Genomic DNA, 24,779 nt, shown 5'->3' on the forward strand with positions numbered 1-24,779 from the left:
CACACACACACACACACGTATGTGTATACACACACAGCACAATAAACAAAACACATATATACCATATAAAAAGGGTACATGCCAAAGGTCAGACTGTAGGACAGAATAAGAAAATTATAAACTACAAAGTTATACACATATATTAGAATGCACCTGGCAAATGGCTACATACATATAATACGCAAATTATGGATAGATAGCAAAACAGCAAGCTATTATCAGAATTAGATTAAGACTGCATACAACAGAAGAGTAACAAGGTCTCAAGGATAAACTATATTTCCTAAACCACAAGCCCCTTGAGATGGAGTCCAGAGTATTCATTAGGCTAGGCAACTGTGCCTTTGTTATGACCAGCCTGTCCAACTGAGGCCTCAACAACAGAGGCAAAATAATTAAATATCATAGGTTACGAAATGATGCATTGTTGAAATTCCCAGATCATATGGACATGGAAGTTATTGGCTATAACTAGAAAGGCGATGTCTCATATCCTCAGAACCTAGTATTAATACAGCTAATGCAGTGTGGTGATAGTGGATGGGATACGTACCTACAGTCATGACTTCCCAATGAGTAAAAAATGTAAAGGAATAGACATTACCTACATAATTCAAAAATCAAGGACTAAGATAAAATGATTAGGAAATATGTACCATTTCAGGGACACATTTCAAATGCTGATACTGTTTGCTCTGAAAGTTGAGAGAGTAACAATACTTGTATCAATATGCTATTTTTCTGAAGAATACCACATCTGTATCAAAAATTCATTCAGTCACTCATTTTCTGATCACCTGCTTAGTCCAATTCAGGTCACGTGGAGCCAAAGCTTAACCTACCAGTAGGATCAAGACAGAAATGTCTCCTGGATCTGGCAGTCGCCCACTTCAACACTAATGAATAGTAAGAAGTAATGACTACTGGCATCACAGTGCTGTCACAAAATCAGATATTTTATGAGGGGCAGAAAATTCTATTTCAAAACCAGGGACATGGAATGTGATAACTGACCAAATAGTTTGCCCTCATACATTTAATACAGGTTCATTCACTGCCACTTCCAGGCATGACAGCATTTATCAGCACTTCTGAGTTTCTTCATAACTCCGCCTCCTATTCAAATAAAGAACTGTATCTAGATATTAAACACCTGCTCTAAAAAATGTTTAGCAAAATCCACTTCATTTTTTGATTTAACAGCAAAAGCAGCAGAAATGAATCCTTCAGAGCTTTCAGAAAATAATCAAGGGCTAGGGCCATAGTAACATTAATTTGCTTTATGTGTTTGTGATATTCACTTCTAGCAAAATAAATAAATAAGTGAATGAATAAATGAATGAATGCATGCATCTTGATCAAGGTAAATGTTAGTGCTCGTATGTATTTATTCCATAATGACCACCCAAACAGACATATCTGTACAGTAATGACAGAGAAAAACTGCATTGGGTGATCTAAAACAACATCAGAGTCCTCAGCTTTGCTACTTAGAATGCCCAGTTAATATTCATTATGCTGATTGACATGCACTAGTATTGGATTTTTCTAGCTTTTGGAACTTTGCTTGTAAAGTGATCAGAAACATTATTAGATTTCTGCACTGAAAATAAATGTAGCTGAGTGTCAGACTAAGAATGTCATGACAAGCTATATGACAAAGTGGGGCCCTGACAAGAGATAATGTGGGATGTTATCTGCAAAACTAGCTACTCAATGCAACGCTGCTAAGGTGCAATTCTCAAAGATGGCAAGTATGAAGATGGGCCAAGAAGGAGGAGGCCATATATCAAGTGGCATACTGAACAGGCTGAAAGGGAAGATGATGACCAGCAGGGTGCAGAGGGCAGTGAATGACATAATAGAGGCAGGCACAAACCTCTATCTGTTGCAGCTAGTCAGGGTACTGATGCACATTTTGCCCTTTATTTAATTCTCTTTAGTAATGTGCAAAATGACAAAATGTCCATTATCTTTGCCTTCTGTTTACTTCCTGCATATACAAATAATATAAAATGCTGCCATTTACACCACAGAAGCTGGTATAAAACAGAATAAAACAAGCAACATTCAAAGTGCAAGTTAATAATTTTCTAAATAAAATCATAAGTGCTCCTAATTAACACATTTTTACAGCTCAGTTATATGACTCAGCTTCCTTACTGCTGCCACATCTACTGCACAGATTTATCGCTATTAAGGTTATTCTTTCATAAATATTTAGCAAAAGTATTACTTCAAGAATAGTTGGGGTTTTTTTTGCCCCATTTGCTCATCCTGTCTTTTTCCTTAGCCTGACCATTTTTATGTTTGTTATTCTTTACTCCCTTAAAAATTTGCAAACATTGTTAAGTTCCTTTTACAAATAACTGGCTATACTTTAATTAGCACAAGTTGGGATCAACAGTTCAGAGTAATGGTGAGTGTGGAAGAGAGGTGAAGAAGAGAGTACAGGCAGGATGCAGTGGGTGGAGAAGAGTGTCAGGAGTGATTTGTGACAGACGAGTACCAGTAAGAGTGAAAGGGAAGGTCTACAAGAGGGTAGTGAGACCAGCTATGTTATACGGGTTGGAGACAGTGGCACTGACAAAAAGGCAGGAGTTAGAGCTTGACGTGACAGAGTTGAAGATGTTAAGATTTGCACTGGGTGTGACGAGGATGGACAGGATTAGGAATAAGTATATTAGAGGGTCAGCCCAGTTTGGAAGGTTTGGAGACAAAGCCAGAGAGGCAAGATTACATTGGTTTGGACATGTGCCGAGGAGGGATGCAGAGTATATTGGGAAAAAGATGCTATGGATGAAGTTGCCAGGTAAAAGGAAAAGAGGAAGGCCTAAGATAAGGTTTATGGATGTGGTGAGAGAGGACATGCAGGTGGTTGGTGTGACAGAGCAAGATGCAGAGGACAGGAAGAAATGGAAAAAGTTGATCTGCTGTGGCGACCCCTAATGGGAGCAGCCGAAAGAAGAAGAAGAAGACTTTAATTAGCACAAGGTTCTGTTCTACTGGCATAATATTACAAATAACTGTAGCACACACAACATGGACTGTACTTCTCTTAATCTACATCAAATGTGTGAAGACACAGAAAAAGGTGCTAATATACCATTGTGTGTGTGTGCGGGAGAGAGTTGATGCATTACTGTGTTAGTGTGTGTGTTAGTGTGTGTGTGTTAGTGTGTGCGTGTGTGTGTGGGGGACTGTCATGGACTGCACTTTCTTTTTGTAATGGAAAGACTGTGGTTTCTTTGCAGTATTTTAAGCTAAATATACAGATTATAGATTTAGCCTGACATGAAATATAGTTTGGTACATTTGCAACACAGCACAAATCGGTGACTAATATTGCAACAAGAGATAATGTTGTGGGATGCTATCTGCAAAGCTAGCTACTCAATGCAATGCTGCTAAGGTGCAATTCCAGGATACCATAGTTCTACTGTAACATAAAAATACATTTTATTTTAGGCTGACTGAGAACTTGTGAATGCTACTGCAACAAAATCAGGATGCCATAGTCTGTCTTACTATGAAACGCTCCTCTTTTGCTGTCTCATTTAGTTCCTCTTATTTTAACTGGTACCCGCGGTGGTACTGCTGCGGTAGCATTGTCACCTCACAGTAAGACGCTGTCCGGTTCGATTCTCAGCTAGATCGTCTTCTGCGTGGAGGCATGCGTGAATGGGCGTACCTTAGTTGAAGGTTGTGCATCAGGGCTGGTAACTCTGCACGTAAAAATCAACTACCAATCATTAGCGGACCGGAGTTCTGCTGTGGTGACCCCTAATTGGGAAAAGCCAAAAGACACAACAACAACAACTGTTCTCTGTGCTATTCCTTCGGAGTTTTACTCACAGATACAATGTTGCCCTATATTCTTTACTACTTTCTCATTTGACAATTAACAGTTTACTGCAATGCATGCAATTTCCTATAGTATTTCAACAAAACTGGACGTGGTGTCTGGATTACACTAAATGCCATACATTTACATGAATGCTACTTGGTGAAGTACAAATAAATGACTGAGTACATTCTTGCTTGTAGCGGTGTAAATAATATCCAACACTGGTCAAGCAAGTACATTTCAATACCTAATAATTATTTTTTTTTACCTTTGGTGTTCTTGTATCCCATGCATTGACCATGGCACTGAAGCCTCCACAGACTGAAACATCTGGATTATTTGGATGAAACTTCAAGCAGGAGATTCGAAATTCATTTTCACCACTAAACAGCAGTTTGCCTAAAATTAAATAAAAAGAAAACCATGTTTCCCAAGTAAATAAAATCAAAACATTTCACTCACTGAGGGTCTAAAACATTAAGTTTAACAGGCAAGCTGATTAAGTATTTTCCTCTTTCACTATCAGAACTGATGTTGATAATTTGGTTGTAGGACCAAGCTGAGAAACCAATGGAAATGTATAGGGTGAATGAGTATATACTACAGAGATCACTTGGCTGAGACAAGGAGTGGGATTAATGCTGAAACTGTGCAAAAATATCATAATCTTTGGATTTAGATGAGAGCTGCCGCTTGCCTTGTCTACGTAAGATATGAAACTTGCTTTATGCAGGGTCTATTTATGCACTTTAAAGCACACTTAATACATCCTAACAAAAGGAAAAGTACTGACATCAAGAATTCTCGATTTTTGGTGACCCTGGTCTAAAGGGGATGATAGACGGAGGTAACAGAAGTGGTGTAATTGGACCTTTGAGGAGGGATTCTAGGACATGGATGATGATAGACAGCTGTGGCAGACACTGTCACCACAAACAACATACATATATATTAATTTCTACACATGCATTTATTTCTTCACTTCTTCAGATGCATGTCTTCAGTTTTGGCAAATTTGTCTCCGCTAACACCATGTCATTTTAGGGGGATTAATTAATATATAGAAAGTGAATATGGTCTAAAATCCATGAAATCAATAACGATCTATACAGCATCCTGAATTTGTGAATTTGGTAAGGTGCATAATTCCTTAATAAGTGACAGAAAAATTTTTGGTATAAGAAATGTGGAAACATGGGACAGGCTTTCAGGAGATATACAAGCAACCTTATTCAAAGCTGTGGATGCGTGCATAGCAAAAAAAAAAAAAAATACTAGTGTACATTTAAAACTATTAAATGATGAATAACATGTATAAGACAAATAAGGCAAAGAGGAGAAAAAAACAGTTAAATAACAGCAAATATAAAATTAGAGTGACAAGTCTAGGTTTTAACAGCATACTTGAGATATCACTGAGTTTTCTGACGGAGGGTTTCTGTAATGCATTGTACTGTTTGAGCCTGTGGAGTTCTTTATGTTTTTTTCCCATTATTTCCATTGTGGTAAGAATGTGGAGATGGTATAAATAATTCTGGGGAGTTGGGGTGGATTCCTTCACATGAGGGGTGCAGGGAGGGGCTTGTTCCCAGCAAAAAATACTTTTTCTGCTTTTTTTTTAGATCTTTTTACTCACCACCTTTGAATTTTATCTTTCAATTAATGAATCTAAAAATGAAGCGTCATTGTCTAGTAGGTGTTCCTCACTGCATATGGATTAGCTAAAAAACTTAAAAAGATGTAGTTACTGAATCTCTGCATATTGATAGGGGAATCTGTAAAGTGCTTAACTCTTTCATTTTCTTTGATGAAGATAAAAGTACTCAAGGTTCAGCAGAGACTATGAATGCATATGTTACTTTACTGGCCAACAGAGCCAAATGCTGCAAATTTGGTGAGATGTATGATTCGTTCATAAAATATAGAATAATTCATAGCACACGAAATGATGAAATAAGGGAAGGCTTTTAAGAGATAAAGACCTGACTTATCCAACCCAGAACTGATCGACATGCTCCACCTAAAGAAAAGCTTATCCCCTCAAGCCACACGCTCTAGGGATCTAAACCTCATCACAACAATAAATTTGACGTGCTGGAGGGATAGATTCCTGTCCCAGAGACTTGCCATGCTTTGAAACAAGATTCCAATCTACATTAGGTAGAGCTCCTCGCTAACACTCTTCAAAAGAAACCTTGATGAGTGGATGGGAAACAGAAAGTTTACCCCGGGGATCACTTCAGTGGCTCTGCTGGACAGAGGCACAGGGAACTAATCTAAGGGGGCGGCGAAAGCCAACACATTCTGGCTAGGCTTATAAATGCCTTTGGGCAGATAGCCTAATACCTACCGATGAACCTATGGACCTATGAACGTTTCAGAAGCTATCAGCATGTGGTAGGGGCAGCCAGAAAGCTCAGGCAGTAAGGCCAATTAGGCTCAAAGCTCTTCAACAAAGGGCTGAAAAAAATAACCAGTTCCACAGTGAAGAAATAAACGAATAAATACTTGACGGAAGAGAAAGGAAAAGACAGGAACAGCAGACAACAGTTTTTATTGTCATTCTACAGAAAGAACAGCTCTGCAAAGTGTTCCAAAGACTGATGTGAGTTGCTGAAGATAAGAAGTTATGACAAAAACACAGACGGCAGAAACAAAGAAAAAATCTAGGATGTGGAGGAGGACAGAGCAGCACTAAGATCCAAGGTGCAGTAGCATATTAGAAGTACAAAGATTAACAAGGGAGCAACTGTGGGAGCCAGCTGGCCTGGAAAGCAGGTCTAGACGTTATTATGAAGGACAAATAGTATATTTGAATAAAGCCAAGAAACAGAGCTAGTATGGTGTTTACTGGAATTTTTGGACACAAGATTCCAACTATTCAGAAAACAGGAGCTGTTAACAGAATGCATAAACTGCATTGACAAGATGGCAGGTGTGAGAAAAGGATAGTTATGGCACCTAACAGCATGTCTGTACAGGTATAAAATAAAAGTATCATAAAGCAAGAAGGGATTGTCAAGGTAATACCATTCAAAGGTATGTTTAGTAAACTCATTGAAGACTACTCCGATGCCCTCCACAGGCAAAGAAAAGCTATGGCTGACTTGCTGAACCTCCTCAAACTTCTATGAATCACAACTCAGCTGAACTCTCCCACCATACTTTCTGTAGTCTGGAAGGAGAAAGAGTTTGTGTTATACACAAAAGAATAAGCATGGAGATTTTTACACAGTCTGTGCAACATAGAAGCCAGAAACATAAAAATAAAGTGGTGAATTCAAATCACCTGCCAAAAATAGAGTGGCATGTGAACTTGTGGAACCCCAAAAGGAAGCAAAAATGTAGAGGTCACACAGAATGTCTGCACTAGACATGATGGCAGAGAACCAAAACAGGAAGAAAGGAAATTTCTGGATGCAAGATGACACTGACAAATTAGGCAGGATAAACACTATATGGGGAAATGGCAAGCCAGAGAGACAGAGAGGGAGTAATAAAAGAAGCAGGAGTAGACAGACAGGCAGGCAAAGGGGAAGGAGACAACACAGTTGATGAGGAAAGGGAATAATAAATGCATAAACAGGCTCAGATTCCCAATGTTGGACTACTGAAGGTCTGAGAAAACTGGACTGGTCATTATATTATAACAGACAAAGGAGGGTGAAGAGCAGCAGCAGACAAAAAGGACTGGATGATATATAGCCAAAAGGAGCAAGGGCCTGCAAAAAAAAAGTCAGCCTGAACATACAAGGGGGAGATGAAGAGCAAATATGACTGTGTGCAGATTAGGAGATACAGCTGTATACAGAAGAGCCCTGGGAAAGGGACAGAAAAGACTCAGTGAGCGGTGTATAGTCTTTGGAGTACAGCTACATACAAAAATGATCTGTAACCACAGAAGTAACATGGACTAAACAGATGGAAGAACTTCAACATGAGAGGGCAAATTAAACCAGAGGACAGTGGTACAGAGCAAGAAGTTCCCAGTTTTAATGAAACCAGAGAACATTGGTACAGAGCAAGAAGTTCCCAGTTTTATTGTTGACAAAGAGGCAGATAACTTTGTAAAGACACAAGGCACCTGGCAAAAGCCTGGAGATAAACAGCTAAACATATTATAAGTGTTCTGGGCTACATATAACAGTGGTTAAAACAAGCATACATACCTTTTTTGTTCTTATTTCAAAGAATGTGCAAATTGCACATAGGCAAAAACAAGACTTTGAGAGGAATGCAAATGCAAGAAGGGAAAATAAAATAAATAATAAAAAGAGAGAGAAAGCAATGAATAATGGCACCCCCCACCACCATCCTAGGTTCAGATGTTTTGTACTAGATTACGATAGTATGTATTAAGATGGCTTTATGCATATCAGTGACTAGACAATGCATTACTGTCAAAAAAGGATGAGAAAAACACTAGAGGAAAGTAAGATGGGGGATAGGAAAGCAGAGCAAGATCAAAGCAGAAGTAGGTAAAGGGTTAGTAAAATGACCCTATCCAGAGGTACATGGACCTCAATCTGGACAGCAACAAAATTACTCTTTCAGAGAGAGGGAGATCAAGCTTAGGTGTGTGTCAAAGAGCTTACGTATGTGCTAAAGGATGAGTAGTCCAGGCTAACAGGGGATACCAGGATGGAAGTATCATTCAAAGACTGTGATGGGGAGAGTAGGATGGGAGTGAGCAAAGCAGTAATGGATATAACAATGAACCAGAGCAATTGGGAGCCACAAATTCTATTAAAAAGGAAATTATACATGGTAGAATAGAAAGAGTGAAAGGGAGACATGATAAAGATACAAGATAAAGATTAGAGGGGAGAATCATGAGTTCAAAATACCCAAAAGGAAAATAGACAATAAAGTGTGTGTGTGTGTGTGTGTGGGGGGGGGGTAACAGAGGAATGGCCATACTGGTTTGGAGATTATACATTAAGATGGAGAAAGTTTTGCAGACTGTTGTGGGTATTATATGCCCCTCCTTTTCCTAACCAATATCATCTCCTCTTTATCACCCAAACAAGAACAATGCTACAAGAAGCACTATAGATCACATCACTGCCTTACTCTAAAACAAACTAGTTCAAACTAAATAATTTCTACTGTACTCATAATTAATTACAACCATCAAACTACTGCACAACCCTGAAAAACTCCCATCTCGTCACTCCACCATTTAACCTTATACTACCAAAAGACCTCTACACTCCAGTGACAAATCATTAGTATTCATAACTAAATCTCACAAATATGCAGGATACTCCCAATATTCATAATGCATTGCTAATAGCTGGAGTACCATCCCATTACAGTTAAGAACAGTTTACAATCTGAAAGACTTTAAATGCCACCTGAAAAAACACCTGATCGATAAATAGTTCTGTACCTAAAAAACACCTGATCGATAAATGGTTCTGTACCTACACCACACCTGATTACAGTGGCACTAATACAGCTATATTAATTTGTGCTAGAACTCTACAATACACAAAACGTACAATTATACTCTCCCCTATCATCTCATCTCCTTTATCTTCCTTGCACCTACTCCTCTCCTTTTCTTTGGCCTGCTCTAACTCTTTATCTTATCTTCCTATATCCTAGATTTTGAAAAAGTCTTTATAGTAACAAATATTCTTTCATTAAAACCTAACAATCTAAGCATACTGATGATATTGCACTGTATACACCTCCCTGGATAAAATATAATATATACATATGTTTAGGATGGTAGAAAATCCAAGAGAATGAATGAGGAAGGCTTACAATATGGAGCAGCATGGTATGGGAACAACAGCAAACCCAAAGAGGTACAGAAAGATGAAGGCAGGGGCACCTTTGTAGGAAAGAAGCAAACTAATATGTGGAAGCAACAACTGGTAAAGGGATCTAAATGAAGTGGGACTATGGGGATGGTTAGCATTCAAAACAGTAGAAAATTCTAATGGAAGAGTTAAGATCACCATCAAGGTAGTGGTTAACATACAGTAGGTTATCAGAAAAATTAGAGAAAAGAGAAAGGAAATCCATGTGGATAAGGTGAGAGAACCAGACAAGTAGTAGAAACAAAATAATTTACACAGATTTAAGGGCAAAAGTGGATGAGGTCACACAATGGGAACTAAAAACGGGAGAGCATACAAAGAAAATGTAGGATCAAAATAGCAGAAGGTTATCAAAATAACATCAGAACTCCAAAAATATCATGGGGTACGAAATCAGATACTGAGGGTGCTGCTCAGACAGTACCTTCCACCAAAACGAAGATAAAAAACAAAAACAGGAAAGAAAGGTAGATTTATGTTAGGGTTATGAATTGAAAGAAATAACAAGCTAAGTATGTTCTGGAGGTAGAAATGGATCCAGGAGACCAGCTGAAAGACAACAGAAATGCTGTAAAACATATACAAAATGGATAGGGAAAACCCACAGGATTATGCATGTGTTGTAGGAAATGAGGAGGCAGGGCGGCAAGAAAAAGAAAAAAAATGCAGAAAGGCAAGAGGCAGCAGAAGTGAATAAACATTCATAACTGGAAAGGGACAGGCAGGATCCACAAGAAGGAATTAGGAGATTTCTAAATACAAAATGAAAAGCATGGAGTAGATGAAAATTGTGGGTATGAAACAAGAATCGAAAGAGGATATATGACACTCTAGGATAAAGGAGGTAGGCATTAGACAATGGGGGTGAACATAGAAGAAGGTGAAGGAAGTGGAATGAGGAAAGGGAAAAATTAGAACAGAAAATGGAAACAGTGAACCACTGGTATAGAATCAGCATACCAAGCACAAAGTCTGAACAATATATAAAATGAGAAGATTAAAAAATGTGTGGGTATCTGCAAAGCAATTGAAATTACAAATGCACAGTAAGAACCGAAAACTGATTAACAGAGTATGTGTAAGATATTCTGTGAATCAAATAATGAGACAAAAATGAGAAATAAAAATAGAATGTGCTGTAGAAGTAATAAAAATGCAAGTATAAGCCATGAATCAATGCAGTGTTATAACGACGAAGGCCAGAGAGAACATTACATTGGTGAAATTCATATCTGAAACAGGTATGGCTATAAGCAGGAGGCAACTTTGCCTAGTTCTTAATCAAGTTGCAGAATATGTTCTAGAACAGGACATTTTGTAAAGATATGTAAAAGCAAGATCAAAATTGTTTGCATTCTTTTAAGATAGAGAGGAAAAATTATAGACATTAGATGCAGGAGATTGTGCAAAAGTGTTTAAGGTACTTAAATGTAAAAAGCATTTTGGACTTTGATAATAGCTAAAATGTGACAGTGAGAGAAATATATCAGTTACAGGGATCCCTGAAGGAAAGGGAAAGATCACAGCACTGACAGGTTTACAAACAAGTGATAGAATTACAGTTACAGGGAAATGATCTTTACAAAAAGGAAATAAATAAACTTCAGGCAATCAAATAACAAATTTAGCTGAGGGAGGATAACAGAACATAATGAAGAAATATGCTTTACAGGGCATGTACTTTGCAAATATTAAGAAACACTGTAGGTTCCTAGCCTTACATCTCAGTTAACAAGAGCATGAGAGGGAGCTGCATTACATGTGATATCACATAGCAGATCTGTGGAGGACTTATTGTACTGATTTGTACTGTGCAGAGGTAGAGCATTTTGATGCATAAGAAAGGCTCCAGGAACTCTTAGCTCAGCTTTCCCATCAGAGACTAAAAAGTCAAGAGTTCTAATGCAGGAAATAACAGAGGAGGAAATACAGGACATCTTAAAAATACAATACCATGCAAAATCCCCAGGTCCAGATGGCATCCCGGTGGAAATCTGGAAATTAAGAGGTAGTTTAACTGATCCAAATATGGAAGGATCTATTTAATCTGATAATCATAACTTGTGATGTTCCATTCTCATGGAGGAAACATTGATCTTTCCAATTACAAAGAGGGTAAAGACAGCTAAGTTGGCTTCATAATATTGTCCCATATTGATACTTAATCATGATTATAAGCTTTTCATGACAATATTAGCTAATAGACTTAATAAACTATTACCTAAATGAATCTCCCTAGACCAGGAAGATATCATACAAGGCAGCTGTACAGCAGACAACTGAACCAGAACTCTACTGATTATATCAACTGCAACTAAATAATTATCACCCAGTAGCACTGATATGCCTTGATGCAGAAAAAGATTCTGATACAGTTGTGTGCCTATACCTCTTTAAATTTTTGGAGAATATGAATTTCTTCTGGAAATTTATACAACCTTGCAGGTTATTCTATCATGGAATTTCAAGTCAAATCAAATTGAGAGCTTGTCTATTCACAGCATTTCCTATCACAAGAGGGAGCAGGAAGGGATGCCCACTCTCTCGATCCCTTTTTGATTTATACATAGAACCTTAGCAGAAAACATACAAATCTCTCCAATCAAGGGGTATTATTGGGGTAACCTAACCTCAAAAAAGGCCATGTTCACAGCTAATATCATACTGAGAATGTCAAAACTACAAAGAGCTCCCCTAAAGTTATGGAACTCTCAGGATACAAAATAAAATTAAACAAAAACTCATGCATTAGATATAAACACAGCAGAGCAGCAAGAACTGAAAGTCCAGTACCTGAATATGTGGGGACATGGGGAGATAAAATACATAGCCATTAAGTTGGCAAGGGCGTTGGAGGAATGCTGAATGAGTAGCTATGGGAAATTAAAGGAAAAAATTCACAGTAATTTTCAGTACTGGAAACACCTGAATTTGGAAATAGACTAATCAACCAAATTTAAGAAAACAAAATAAGAAAGATAGATGGGTAGATGAGAAATTTTAAATGGAAAGATACAAAGCCAGAAATTGCATGGGAGAAGTTCATACCCAAATATATGAGAGTTTGAAAAAAAACTACAATAGGCAAAGTGAGAGGTCCAGAAAACATCCAGAAGTAAAGGCAAAAATAAACTGTTTATTCCAATACAATCCTTTAATGCATTAATTGACTCACCATGTTTTCGTACCTATACACAGAACTTCATCAGATATAAAACAACTTAACCACAATTCTTTAAATACACTTTGGCACTGAGTTTCTTCCTTTGGATTTGGTTCTTTATGGAGAACTTTGAGGTCCAGACCAACTTTTCTATCTGGGAAAGTTCCCAGGAGAGGCTTGGTGAAGAGCTTTGCCACGTTCTGGGTGTTTTAACCCAGTTAGTGAACTTACTTTCCCAGAATCACCAGTGACTGGGGAAGACTGCTTCCATGGGAACAATTCCTGGAAATCATGAAATGATGCAAGGAGAAGTTTCATACAGGAGAGGGTGTGAACCGGAAGTGAATATAGAGAGTAATGGTGGCATCTTGGATGGGTTTGCAGCTGCACCAGCGAGTTTGGAGTGTGTTGGACTTCCCAATATTTTTACTACTCTACCAGAGGGGGCCAGTTCAGTACTGGCAATAGCAGGAGTACAGGAGAAGGATCTGCAAAGAAAAATGGATTAAACAAAATGGTGACTGTTTTGCTAGTTCTGCTTCTACAGACTGTAATGTTAACCCTGATTCTTCCAACTTGTGGGGAGATTGGTTAAAAAGTAAGTATTATTTTGCTAATGATGGAAATTGTTGGATATATCAGGGTGAACCTGTTTCATACTGTACCATTGTGAATAGACTGCATGATTTTATGCTTAAATACAAAACCTTAGGTATAGACAATGAATACTTGAAAGAATGTATTAACAGAGGTGTGGTCCCTAAAAGACATAGATTTTATAAGTATCTCAACAATGTGATTAAAGGCTCTGAATTTCACCTCGACCTTCTCAAGATTTTTGATACATGTGGTTTTGATATTACGAGAACTACGATTACTTTAAGCAGAATGAGATAGAGAGGAGGGAGATGAAAACACTTTTTGAACAGGCTGAATTTATTAACAGATGTATTATTAATGATTTAGTGCATACAGTACAAGTAGAGAAGGAGAAAGCTAGAATGCAGGTTTCACAATAATGGTGAATAAAGATAATAAGGATACCAAGGGTTGCAATTAAATCAAGGAAGTTCAAGATTTTTTGGTGGAAATGTCAGCACAGGTTCTTTATACTCTGAATAAGCTAGCAAATATGTTCCCCACAACAAATGTAAACTGCTGGAGATGTAAAAAAATACGCAAGGGTGGAACGTATATTTTTTTGAGCTGTCAGGCTCTAACAAAATGCAAAACAGTCTCATAAGATATCCTTTACACTGTAATAAATAGAGACATTGATCTCACAAAAGATATATTATTTACAAGCACAACACCCTGTTGTACCCTAACATGTGCAGCTGAAACCTTATATGGATAGTAAAGCTACTGGCTAAAAACGCTAGAACTAGGAGCTGGTAAACTCAGTCCTTACCCCCCCCACCACCACCACCACCACCACCACCACCACAGACAAGTTAAAAACTGCTTTGTAACTTAAGGAAAGAAGAACTGCAAATGAGCAGAAAGATTAACAATGGATCTGTAAAAAACTGGAGCTCTGGGATGATCCTAACCATGTAGTCACCAATGACACTTAGACCTGCACCCACTGAAACAGAAGGTCTTGGTCATTTCAGCTACTTGGACAAAAACTGAAAAAAATAAGTATCTTTGAAGTACTGAAACTTATCCTACTTTTCTAGCATTATTTATTAGTGGTATAAGGAAGGGCCTGCTAATAGTTAAGGGACTTTTCTTAGTCACTACCTAGTTAAAAAAAGAAAAGGAAGACAAATTATAACAAATATGCATGAGCTTTGTTACAAAAGGCTTTATATAATAATGGAAGAGATGCTTCTAAGAATATCTAGAAGGTGGTTCCATTAAGGTCCCCTCCCCAGACACAACTTATCTACCAGGTAGTTTATTTTTATTTTTATGAACCTTTAGGTACAATACAAAAAATATTGGGGGGGGTGGGACTAGATAATCTAGTCTTTACTCAGGTCATAATAAATAACATCTTGTTCCACCTAATAATCTAAAAAGGCAACAATTTCTTGCCCCCCCCCCCCCCAAGTAGGATTCAAGGACAACCTGCAACAAATAATGGGATAATTCAATTGGTCAATTGCTTCAGTATCATAAAGCTGTCAGTCCTACAAAACCATTCCACCTCTTTTATGAGCTGTGGGTATATCTATAGCATCATCCATTGATACATTATGTAATGCTTGCCTTTCATATGTGATGAGATTACACTGTGTGGAACCTAGTGCAACACACCCCTTAAAATACAGGTCCCTAATGACATAGATTCAAACCGTTTAAGCATAGAACAATAGGGAAGATTAAAACTGGATTTCCTAAACCTGAAAGGTACCACATCAAAAAGCCCTGTGGAGTCATGAATTTTTTTTCAGTGAAACCATATTTTCAGAATAAATAAATGACAAAAACTTTTAAATCATTCACTAATACATTCTCACTCAGCACTGTTATTGGCACAAAATTTAATCCTTTATTCTCCGCTGCATTTTCATGAGCAGTTAACTGTTTAGAAAAAATATTTTCAACTAAATTATGAAAATCCTTATTTAAGTTTGAGCAGACATAGCACTCTGAAACAACTGAATAATATTTCCATTCTGTTTTCTGCCTTTTCTTCTCTTCTTAATACATTTGCTAAAGGTGTAAAATCATTATTAATGATAGGTAGGTTACTACATTTTGATAAATATGTGAAATATCCCACTTTACGTCATGACTCTGCCTTGCTATCTGTTACTGAGGAATCACCTTCAGTAGTAATTTATTTGGTGAGGAAGATTCAATAGTTCACAAAACAGAATTATTTGCATGGCTACCACATTTGGTCTAACATCACCTCGTGCATCAGTCACTAAATTAAAATGTATACTATGTTGCCTTTACCACGCACAAGCATTCTCCTTATATATTCATTCAAATCTTAATGATATTTAGTGCACTGTCTGTTTTGAATGTTGAAATCAAACTATAAGTCTATCAATGACTGAAAAAAGACTCAAATGGATTATCATTCACAAAAAAGTACACATTAGCAGCATATATACATTCATAATCCTGTAACATAACTTTAACAAATGACATGGGCAGAGAGAGAGAGAGTAGAATTCATTGCCACTGCTCCACTGAAGCCCTCAAATATCCCAGACTGCACAGTAACCAGAAGGCCCTGTAGTATCCTTTGATTGGTATAATTTAAAAACCTTTATGTTCAATGCTGCTGATCACAAATATTTATTGGCTATAATTAATTGCCAAAACATTGTCTTAATATTGTCTACAGAGATGGAATTAGAATATGCAGGAAGTGATGTATCCATAGAAGATGTATATTTGTTAGTTGCCTCTAAAGAAATAAAACATGCAATGCCCACTTTACCCACCACAGGCATATCCAAAGAGGTATTCAGATTCATTGTCTGGTTTGCTTTAATGAACAAGATGGTCCAAGATACCAAACTTTAAATATAGTAGGTGCCAGCACTATGAGAAAGCAGAGAACTCAGCTATGCAAAAATGCACATGAAACAACAATTCATCCGGTACATAGGATACTAAAGACAATCCACAAATAAACCCAGCACTCAGAGGCAAAAATACTGAATAATAAACCATCTCAGAGGAGCTATTATACTGCACACTGATATGTCTAGCATTTCCTTTCTGTTACCACTGATGTACAGTGGCAAGATAGCATGCAAACATAGATACAATAGTAATACAAATAAAACAATTAAAAAAAACTTTATTCAAGATGCAGTTCAAGGTAACACGAATCAGTTAAAATGCAGAATGTGTACAACTGAATTAGATAAAGATGAAAGTCTTTGTAAAGAAGCCGGCCCAGTTTAAAGTTGGGGATTAGCCTCGTCCCGTCTGTTCAAAAGCCTGACAGAGAAAGAAGATTATCAGTGAGTTCTTAGAAGGTGAAGAGCAGACGCTCATTGCTACATCTCATCAGGCTGCAGGAAATCCAGATTGCAGCCCTAGAGCTCTTCCAGAGTTGGTAGGGAACATGACATTGTTAATTGTAATAAAACACTTGAGATATGCAATACATACAAGTATTTCAAGCAAGGGCATTAATGCCCTTCTAGCCTGCCAGTATACCAAAGCAGTTGTTCCCACAATAAGTGTCCAGGCTGCAATGATACTAGAAGGTAATATGCTTTTGCCATCTGTCAATCCATGTGACATCTGTCCTACTTCTTGGGAGTACCCTAAACCAATCAGCTTTACACATACATCTTACGTACATCTATAGCATTCCTACTGATCCTCTGTGCAGTGCTTCCATCCTGCTCATTCATCTTCCATATATCAGCATGTAACCATTTTATAAATGTACTTTTGTAAATATTTTGTAGCACTCAATATTCAGTTTACTTTAGAATGTAAAACTAAAGTAGACAACACAAAGTGACTAATACTCAAAATATTTAATGCACAATGAAGGCCTTAATCTTCTAAAGCTCCAACATTTTTTCAGATTGTGGTAAGAATGCAATAAAGACCAGTATATATAAAGTGGGGAATCAAACCAGATAATGCAAATCTCAGAATTTAAAATATAAGTCAGCTGATGACAGTACACTCACAGTTATATCAATAACAATTGACTGGATCCAGGGATACCTTGATAATAGCACTAAAGTCTCCTTTCTCTCAGCAAACAACTGTACAGTCAATGTTTTTAAATGTCTTTTTGAATGACCATATTTTAAAGAGTGGCATGAGCACAAATGCACTAACAGAAATAAAAACAAACCATAGTAACATTTTTCCATTATTTCATGTAGTATATATTTTTTTCTTTTTAAAATTTTATTTCACTCCAGCATTACATAAACTGCTCATTGCTTGCCTTTTATTTATCCTCATTCCTCTTCTTTTTTGCACATTATTCTGTATGCATTGTTCCCACAAATTTCATTTGTTTATATCTAGGTTGGTTGTTCCATAAGATCCCACCTCCATTTTATCTCAAGCAAGATACTCAATACTTAAATTACAGCTGGTTTATATTTTGAATTCCATTTCCTAGTAATTGTTTTTTTGGCAGCCAAACACATTACACTTAGCAAGGTCTTACTATGCCTGGACAATCCAGATCCTCTATCCCATCTCAAAACAATACTTTTCTTCTTTACAACCATTTGCTCCTGGACATCACTGAAAAAGTACATTTTAGGGAATGCTTGAACTCTGCCAACTCATTACATTTTCCCAACAAATTACCGAATTACCTCTCTCTCTGATCACATCTCCAGTATTTGATATCTACCAGAGGAGCACTTCTCTGAGTGTTCAGTGTTTTCAGTACTAAGTTAGCCAGTGTCACATTTTTTTATTTTAACTTTTATTTTTGAATGTCCATGGGGTTTTTAATGATTTGGCATTTTAGGCATTTCTGGCTCCTTGCTTTAAAATGTATGGAATTAATGACTTTTAATGATTTTTGTTGTGTGTGTTTTCTTATCAGTAAAATGCTGACTTTGTAACACTGTGATATTTTTCAGTACATATGGCTTTTTCACTGTATATGTGGCTGAGCTGTTATGTCATAATATAGCTCATGTATGCTGTCCTGCTGCCCTCACTTTATTCTACTTCTGAAAAAAGTGTCATTCCTATGTCACTTGATCATATCTAGATGTAAGTACTTAATCCCTGTGGTATGGTAACATATTCATACATACTTCTGCTCTCCTGCCACCAGTTGCTGTTAATTGTTTTGTTTTTCCAACTCCGACCAGTTTGTACATCCAGATACAGCACAGGTGTTTAGCATTAGATTACATGCTGACTGTAGTAGTAAGAATATAATCTAATGTGCGTCATGTGTAGTTTGTCAAAGTTTTTATGTTGGGAAGACCAACCGCTGTTTAAGAGATAGGATTAGACAGCATGATTATGGGATTAGCAAGCAAGATGTGAGGAATGCTTTATCAAAACATGTTATGTCAGCAGGGTGTGAACACTGGTTTAAGTTTATAGTTTTGGATATGTATATACCAGGCTTGAGAGGTGGTGATGTAAAAACTAAGACAGAATGTATTGAAATAAAATGGATGCATTTGCTTAGTGCCAATGAAGGTAAAGGGTTAAATGAAGTTATTCCAATTAGGCCTTTATTGAAATCACGTGACTTGAAACACTAGGCTGTGCATATAAAAACTCACTGTGGATGCAGTATTTTATGGATCTGAAGAAGTAACCTGTGTGTATGAAAGCGCTTATCCTGTTTTTCATTGTTTTATTGATTTTATTCAGTGTGTAAAGTTTTATTAAAGTTCCTGTTTGTTCTAAACTTCTGCCTGACCAGCTATTTTTTTCGATTTTACGTTTGGTTTTTGGTCTTTTGCTGGTTGCTCCTTTTGTTTTGGACTTATCCTTACTAACATTGTTGAATCAATATTATTCCAGTTGAATCAATATTATTCCAGTATGTTTCTGGTAAATTTAAGTCCCCAGCTAATATTATTTTTCCCTCCTGTGTTTCATGTAAGAAATGTATGAATTCCTCTAGGTCATCTGCAATTGAATTTGGTGGTCTATACACTCCAACAATTGTTATGTGTTCCAGGGTTGTCTTTATTGTCACAGTTACACAGTCTACAGTACTGGTGTTATCACTGAACACGTAATGATCACAGGTCTCATACCTATCTTTAATCCCTATCATAAACACCTCCACCTGAATTTTTGTTAGAATGTCTATTACAGTAAAAACATATATATCCTGACAGAACTGGTTTCCAGTCATTGTTTTTTAACCATGTTTCACGAACTATAACAACATAAATCTTGTGGGAATGTAGCAAATTTTCCAATAAAAACATTTTATTATTAATGCTCCTAGCATTAACAACCATCAGAGATGCATCGAATTTTGCTATCTGTGGACTGTTAAATTTCTGACCTGGCAAAAATCTTGCCTAGTGTTTGTCAAATATTGCATAATATCTGCTGCAAAAAGTCTCTTCCCCGATCTTGACAAATGTACATCATCCTGTCTGAGCACGTGTGCCCAAAACAAGGCTTGGATGCTTTACACATGTCCATGTCTTAAAACAGAACATTTTTTCCATGTAGTATTTATCCAAAAAATATTTTCATTCACAGTGACCTAACTATCCTTTCTACATGTGATTTGTGAAAAAAACATCCTAACACCAGTACAAACTATATTATCTAAGAAGCCTATCAGTTCTGTACTAACAGTCAGAGAATCCTTGTGGGTGACATCATTTGTACCAACATGAATAAAGAGAGAGTTATACTTTCTTACATTAAGGCATTCCAGTGCCTGTTTCGCATCTTCTATTTTTGCTCCTGGCAAGCATAACACTACTTGATGTTCATTATCATCTCTACAAATAATAAGTATCAGTTCCTCTAATAACTGAATCTCTGTGACTATATTTATAAAATCTTTGATGGTTGGAGGAGATTTTTGTTCCATTTTGTAGTTATGATTTTCCTCACAATAGCCAATGAAGTCCACACCAAAGAATAGTGTGATAAATTTATACAAAAAGGAAATGGAGCATTAGAAAAAACAAGAATACTTGAAATTATGCACCAATCTGTTCATAAAGCTTTAAAGAGTTCCCGGATATCTTCCCAGTATTTCTCATTTCTTCACAGTTAAAATATGATGCTAATCAGCTTGTAATGGTTTCTTACATCTCCAGCAAATACATCTTCTTGGGATTTAAAGATTTTAATTATTGTATAAGGAGTGAGAAAAATTCTATATAAATATTTCCACACAAATATTTTCCAAAAAATACTCGTGGAAGTCATGCCCACTGATTTTAGGATTAACTGTTTACTACCATCATTATCTGTCTCTTTTATACTGTATGAATTATATAATTCCAAAACCTTTTATGTATATTTTTATCTAAATTTTTAATCAATTTTAATTATAATATAAATCAAAAATGGAATAGTTCACAAACTAAAATTTAATAAAATAGTATATCCAAGCTTTCAAACACAAATGCTTTTTCAAGTGATTTAAAAGCAGCAAACTATGCTCCTTATATATAACGAATTCATGAATTAATTAGTCTAAGAATCACACAATCAATGTTGTATATTCTGTTGTTTTAAAATAGGTTTAAGGGGACAGGATTTATTAATTCCAGGTGTATTTATAGCATTAAGTCTGAAAATCCATTCATATTCAAGTACTTTTGCTTTATTTATATCTCCTCTCCTAATACCATAAAAGTCCAATTGCAAAACAGAAAACCTAAAAATGTGAGATGCATTATTCATTAAAACATGCTTAGCTAAAGCATTCGTGGTGTTCAGTTTTTTAATATTATATATATAGACACACACACACACACACATATATATATATATATATATATATATATATATTGGGTTATTCTGTCCTCCAGTCTCCTATTAGTTTTCCCAATATAAAATAACATACAGGTTGTACACTTTACCATCATAACTAAAGTCATACTATTACAGTCACACATTCTGAAGAAATTTATAAATATAGTTAATTATAGGATGTTTGAAACAAGTCATATAATCAATATATTGGCAATAATTGCAGTTCATGGAATAAGCAAATTCACATCCCTCACATCCTGCGTGGTTATGTTTACCCCTCTACAGCATAGGTGTCTTTTTTAATTTACGTTTATTCTTAAACACTATCCTAGGAGAGGGACCTATAATCTTAGTAATAGTAGGTGAGGTTAATAAAATTCGCCAGTCATCTTGAATGATGTTATAGATCTATTATTGCTAGTATATGCCATAAAATAAGGAAGGCTAGTGTCACCCACAACAGTGGCATTAGTAAAATTAAGATAAGGACACTTTCATTTCAGTACTGTTTAACCTCAACTTAAAGCTTTACTTATCGAATTTTGACCATAACCGCATCTCAAAAAATCATCAGACATAACCTTTGCCTCAAATTCAAAAATAATATCGCCACATATCAGTCTTGGGATTCAGTTTAGAAGCACGAAATACTGAAATATCGAAATTCAGTATTTCAAGACCATAAATTGGAATCCTAAGAACAGCGAAAGCTCGGAAGCACGAAATTCAAAACCTCGAATACTGGCGGTTTTGAATTTTACGCTTCTGAGGTTTCGCTGTGATTATGGATGCAGGTAAGTGTGTGTGTGTGTGTGTGTGTGTGTGTGTGTGTGTGTTAAGTGTTTTGGGTAGGGTCTGTGGTGTGCGTCAGTGTGTTTTGTTGCTGTGATGTGTGTGTGTGCTTGGAGAATGTAGCTTGTGTGGTGGTGGTGGTGGTGTTTTGTGTGTGTTTGTGTGTAGTGTAACCTCGGAGTGAGAATATTTAAGGAGGGGGGTGCAGGGTGGCTTGCCCCCCCTGCTTTTATGCAGTAGAGAGCTTGTGTTTGTGTGTGGGGAAGATGGTGTGTGTGTGTGCAGTACAAGTGCAAAATTCAAAATCTTCGATGTGCAAGATTTTGAATTTCACAGTTCTGAGTTTTCATGGTTTCAAAAATTCAATTTTATAGCTTCAAAATACTGAATTTCGATATTTCAGTATTTCGAGGATATAAAGTGAATCCCAGTCTTGATATCTTACAAAATTGCCCTTTGAAAATATTCTTATACACATATGCTGGATGCATACTATGGTGTTGTTGTAGATAACCATTTCTTCTAAAATCTTTCTTATATATTCTAGTAGCTAAACATCCTGTATCATTCCAATAAATTGATAGGTCTAAAAACTGATACTCTCTTATGAGTTATTAATTTCACATTTCAAAAAGGTAGTACTAGAGTTCAAATACAGTAAAAAAACTTTTAAGTTCACCATCAACTGAACACCATATCAGAAATATGTCATCCACAAAATGTGCATAATATAAAATGTGTTTAAAATATTCATCTATGAATACATAATTCTGTTCCCATTCATACATGACCAGATTAGCATATTTGTTTGCTACAAGCTTACCCACAGCCACACCATTTTTTTTGAAAAAAGATCTTACCATAACAAAGAGTATTATTTTCAAGTAATGCAGAAGTTGTATTAATAAAGCTACTGGCATTAGCTCGATCAGCATTCAAGAAGTGCATAAAGCATATTTATACCATGAATTAAATTTCCTCAAAAAAAAATCATCTGTTATAAATTACTATATGGTCAATAGTATCCAAATATGGTCATAATATTTTCTCTAAATATATAGAGATAGGTTCTGTTAACCATCCCCTCCCTGATACAATGGAGCGCATAGGTGGAGTATATAGAACTTTATGTATTTTTGGAAGACCATATATAATAGGTAACAAAGGTTCCATAATCAAAAAATATTCAAACAGGTCTGGTGTAATATGAGAGTTCAAATACATGTCATATATAACTAATTTAACTTTAGAAATAGCTGAATCTACATCATTTTTCAACATAGGAACATAGTTCACCATCTCATTCATGCAGTTATTAAATTTAATAATGCCCATCACTAGTACAGCTCCTTCTTTATCTGTTGGGTATATCATGATATTTTTATTTATTTTTAACACATTTAAAGCCTGTAATTGGTTCTTATTTAAGTTACAAAAAAAAATCTTGCATTTTTTGTTGAAGAAGCGATAAATATCTAAGTTAGATTTACTAAAGAAAGCTGAAACAAGTGGAGGATAAAGTGGCATAAATGTGTTAGGTTTTTACATTTAATAGTATGATTTGGTTCAGAGTTTGATGGAGGAAACAGTTTCAAACCAACATTTCTAACAAACAGTCGTAACCCTGTTAAGATCTCAACAATATCAGCTTTCTGTAAGGGTATAAACAGCAGACCCTTGTTTAAAATACCAAGTTCATCTTTGGTTAGCTCAGTTGTAGAAATATTAAATACCAGCATTACGTGTTGCTCATCGATCGTATCATTCTGCTTGTTAGCATTTTTCCCTGGTTCTTCCCTTTCTCCTTCTTGTTGGATATTTGTGAATTCCGAAAAAAGTGTTGTTGAATAGGGGCTAGAATAAAAGGAAAGTCTACAGTATCTAAAGCATCTACAACAGCAGATGCTTCATAAGATGTAGAAGCTAATGTTGTGTTGACTGAACTTTGAACTGCTCTCCTTTTATCACCTTTGCTTCAGCAGACCAATTGAAAATGTTATCACTTGAAAAGTCAGCTCTATCACAGGCTAACTTCCGTTTTTTTGGTAGCAATTAACCTTCTCTCAGAAACCAGAAGGTTATCCAGTCTCATTAAATTTATTGCCAGTTATACTGAAGAGTTGTCAGTAGTAATACTTTCATACAGTTCCTTGATCTCCTTAATAACATCCATCTCAATTGTTTTGAAAAATGTATCAATTAGCAGCATATAATCAAAGCTCACCTTAAGGTTTAATTGCTGCCACTTTTGTAACAATTCAGGATAACAAATTATACAGTAGGCATCTTTAGTGTTTGGAGCCCATAAGAGATGATAAGTTCCTTAATATATACATCAAAACGTAATCTTTCTCATTGCAGATGTTTACTTTGCCATATCTTCCTCTCAAACTGTATAATCTTAGAAAATATATTAGCAGTGGATGTAGTAAAATATCAGTATCGGAGCCATTTACTTCACTAAATACCAATACCAAAGGATTACCAGTCACATTCAAAAGTTTAACAAGTGAATTACTAGACTGTGTAGATGATGGAGCATTAGAAAATAAGACTGGAGCGTAGTCCAGTTCAGGTACCAATATGTTTCCAGAAAATATACTAACAATAATCAAATAGAACAAATATCTCTCTGGAAAATACTAACTGTTCAAAGTTCACAATAGTATCAATTAAAAAACAGAATAGATCACAGCAATAAAACTTAATAAAAATAATAAATACAAGCTTTCACATACAAATGCTTTTTCAACTGATT

General features: G+C 36.1%; 1 protein-coding gene across 1 annotated transcript in view; it reads right to left on the reverse strand.

Annotated features, from left to right (window-relative positions):
• Positions 1-24,779, reverse strand: part of WDR25 (WD repeat domain 25) — a 1,080,771-nt gene that overhangs the window by 330,893 nt on the left and 725,099 nt on the right. The window contains exon 4 of the mRNA XM_044074562.1: positions 4,116-4,246. Coding sequence (XP_043930497.1) covers positions 4,116-4,246 — 131 coding nt within the window. The remainder of the gene's footprint in view (positions 1-4,115; positions 4,247-24,779) is intronic.

Source organism: Protopterus annectens, chromosome 6.part0 (genome assembly GCF_019279795.1).
Source record: "Protopterus annectens isolate FY-2018-M chromosome 6.part0, PAN1.0, whole genome shotgun sequence".
Classification (NCBI taxonomy): Eukaryota; Metazoa; Chordata; order Ceratodontiformes; family Protopteridae; genus Protopterus; species Protopterus annectens.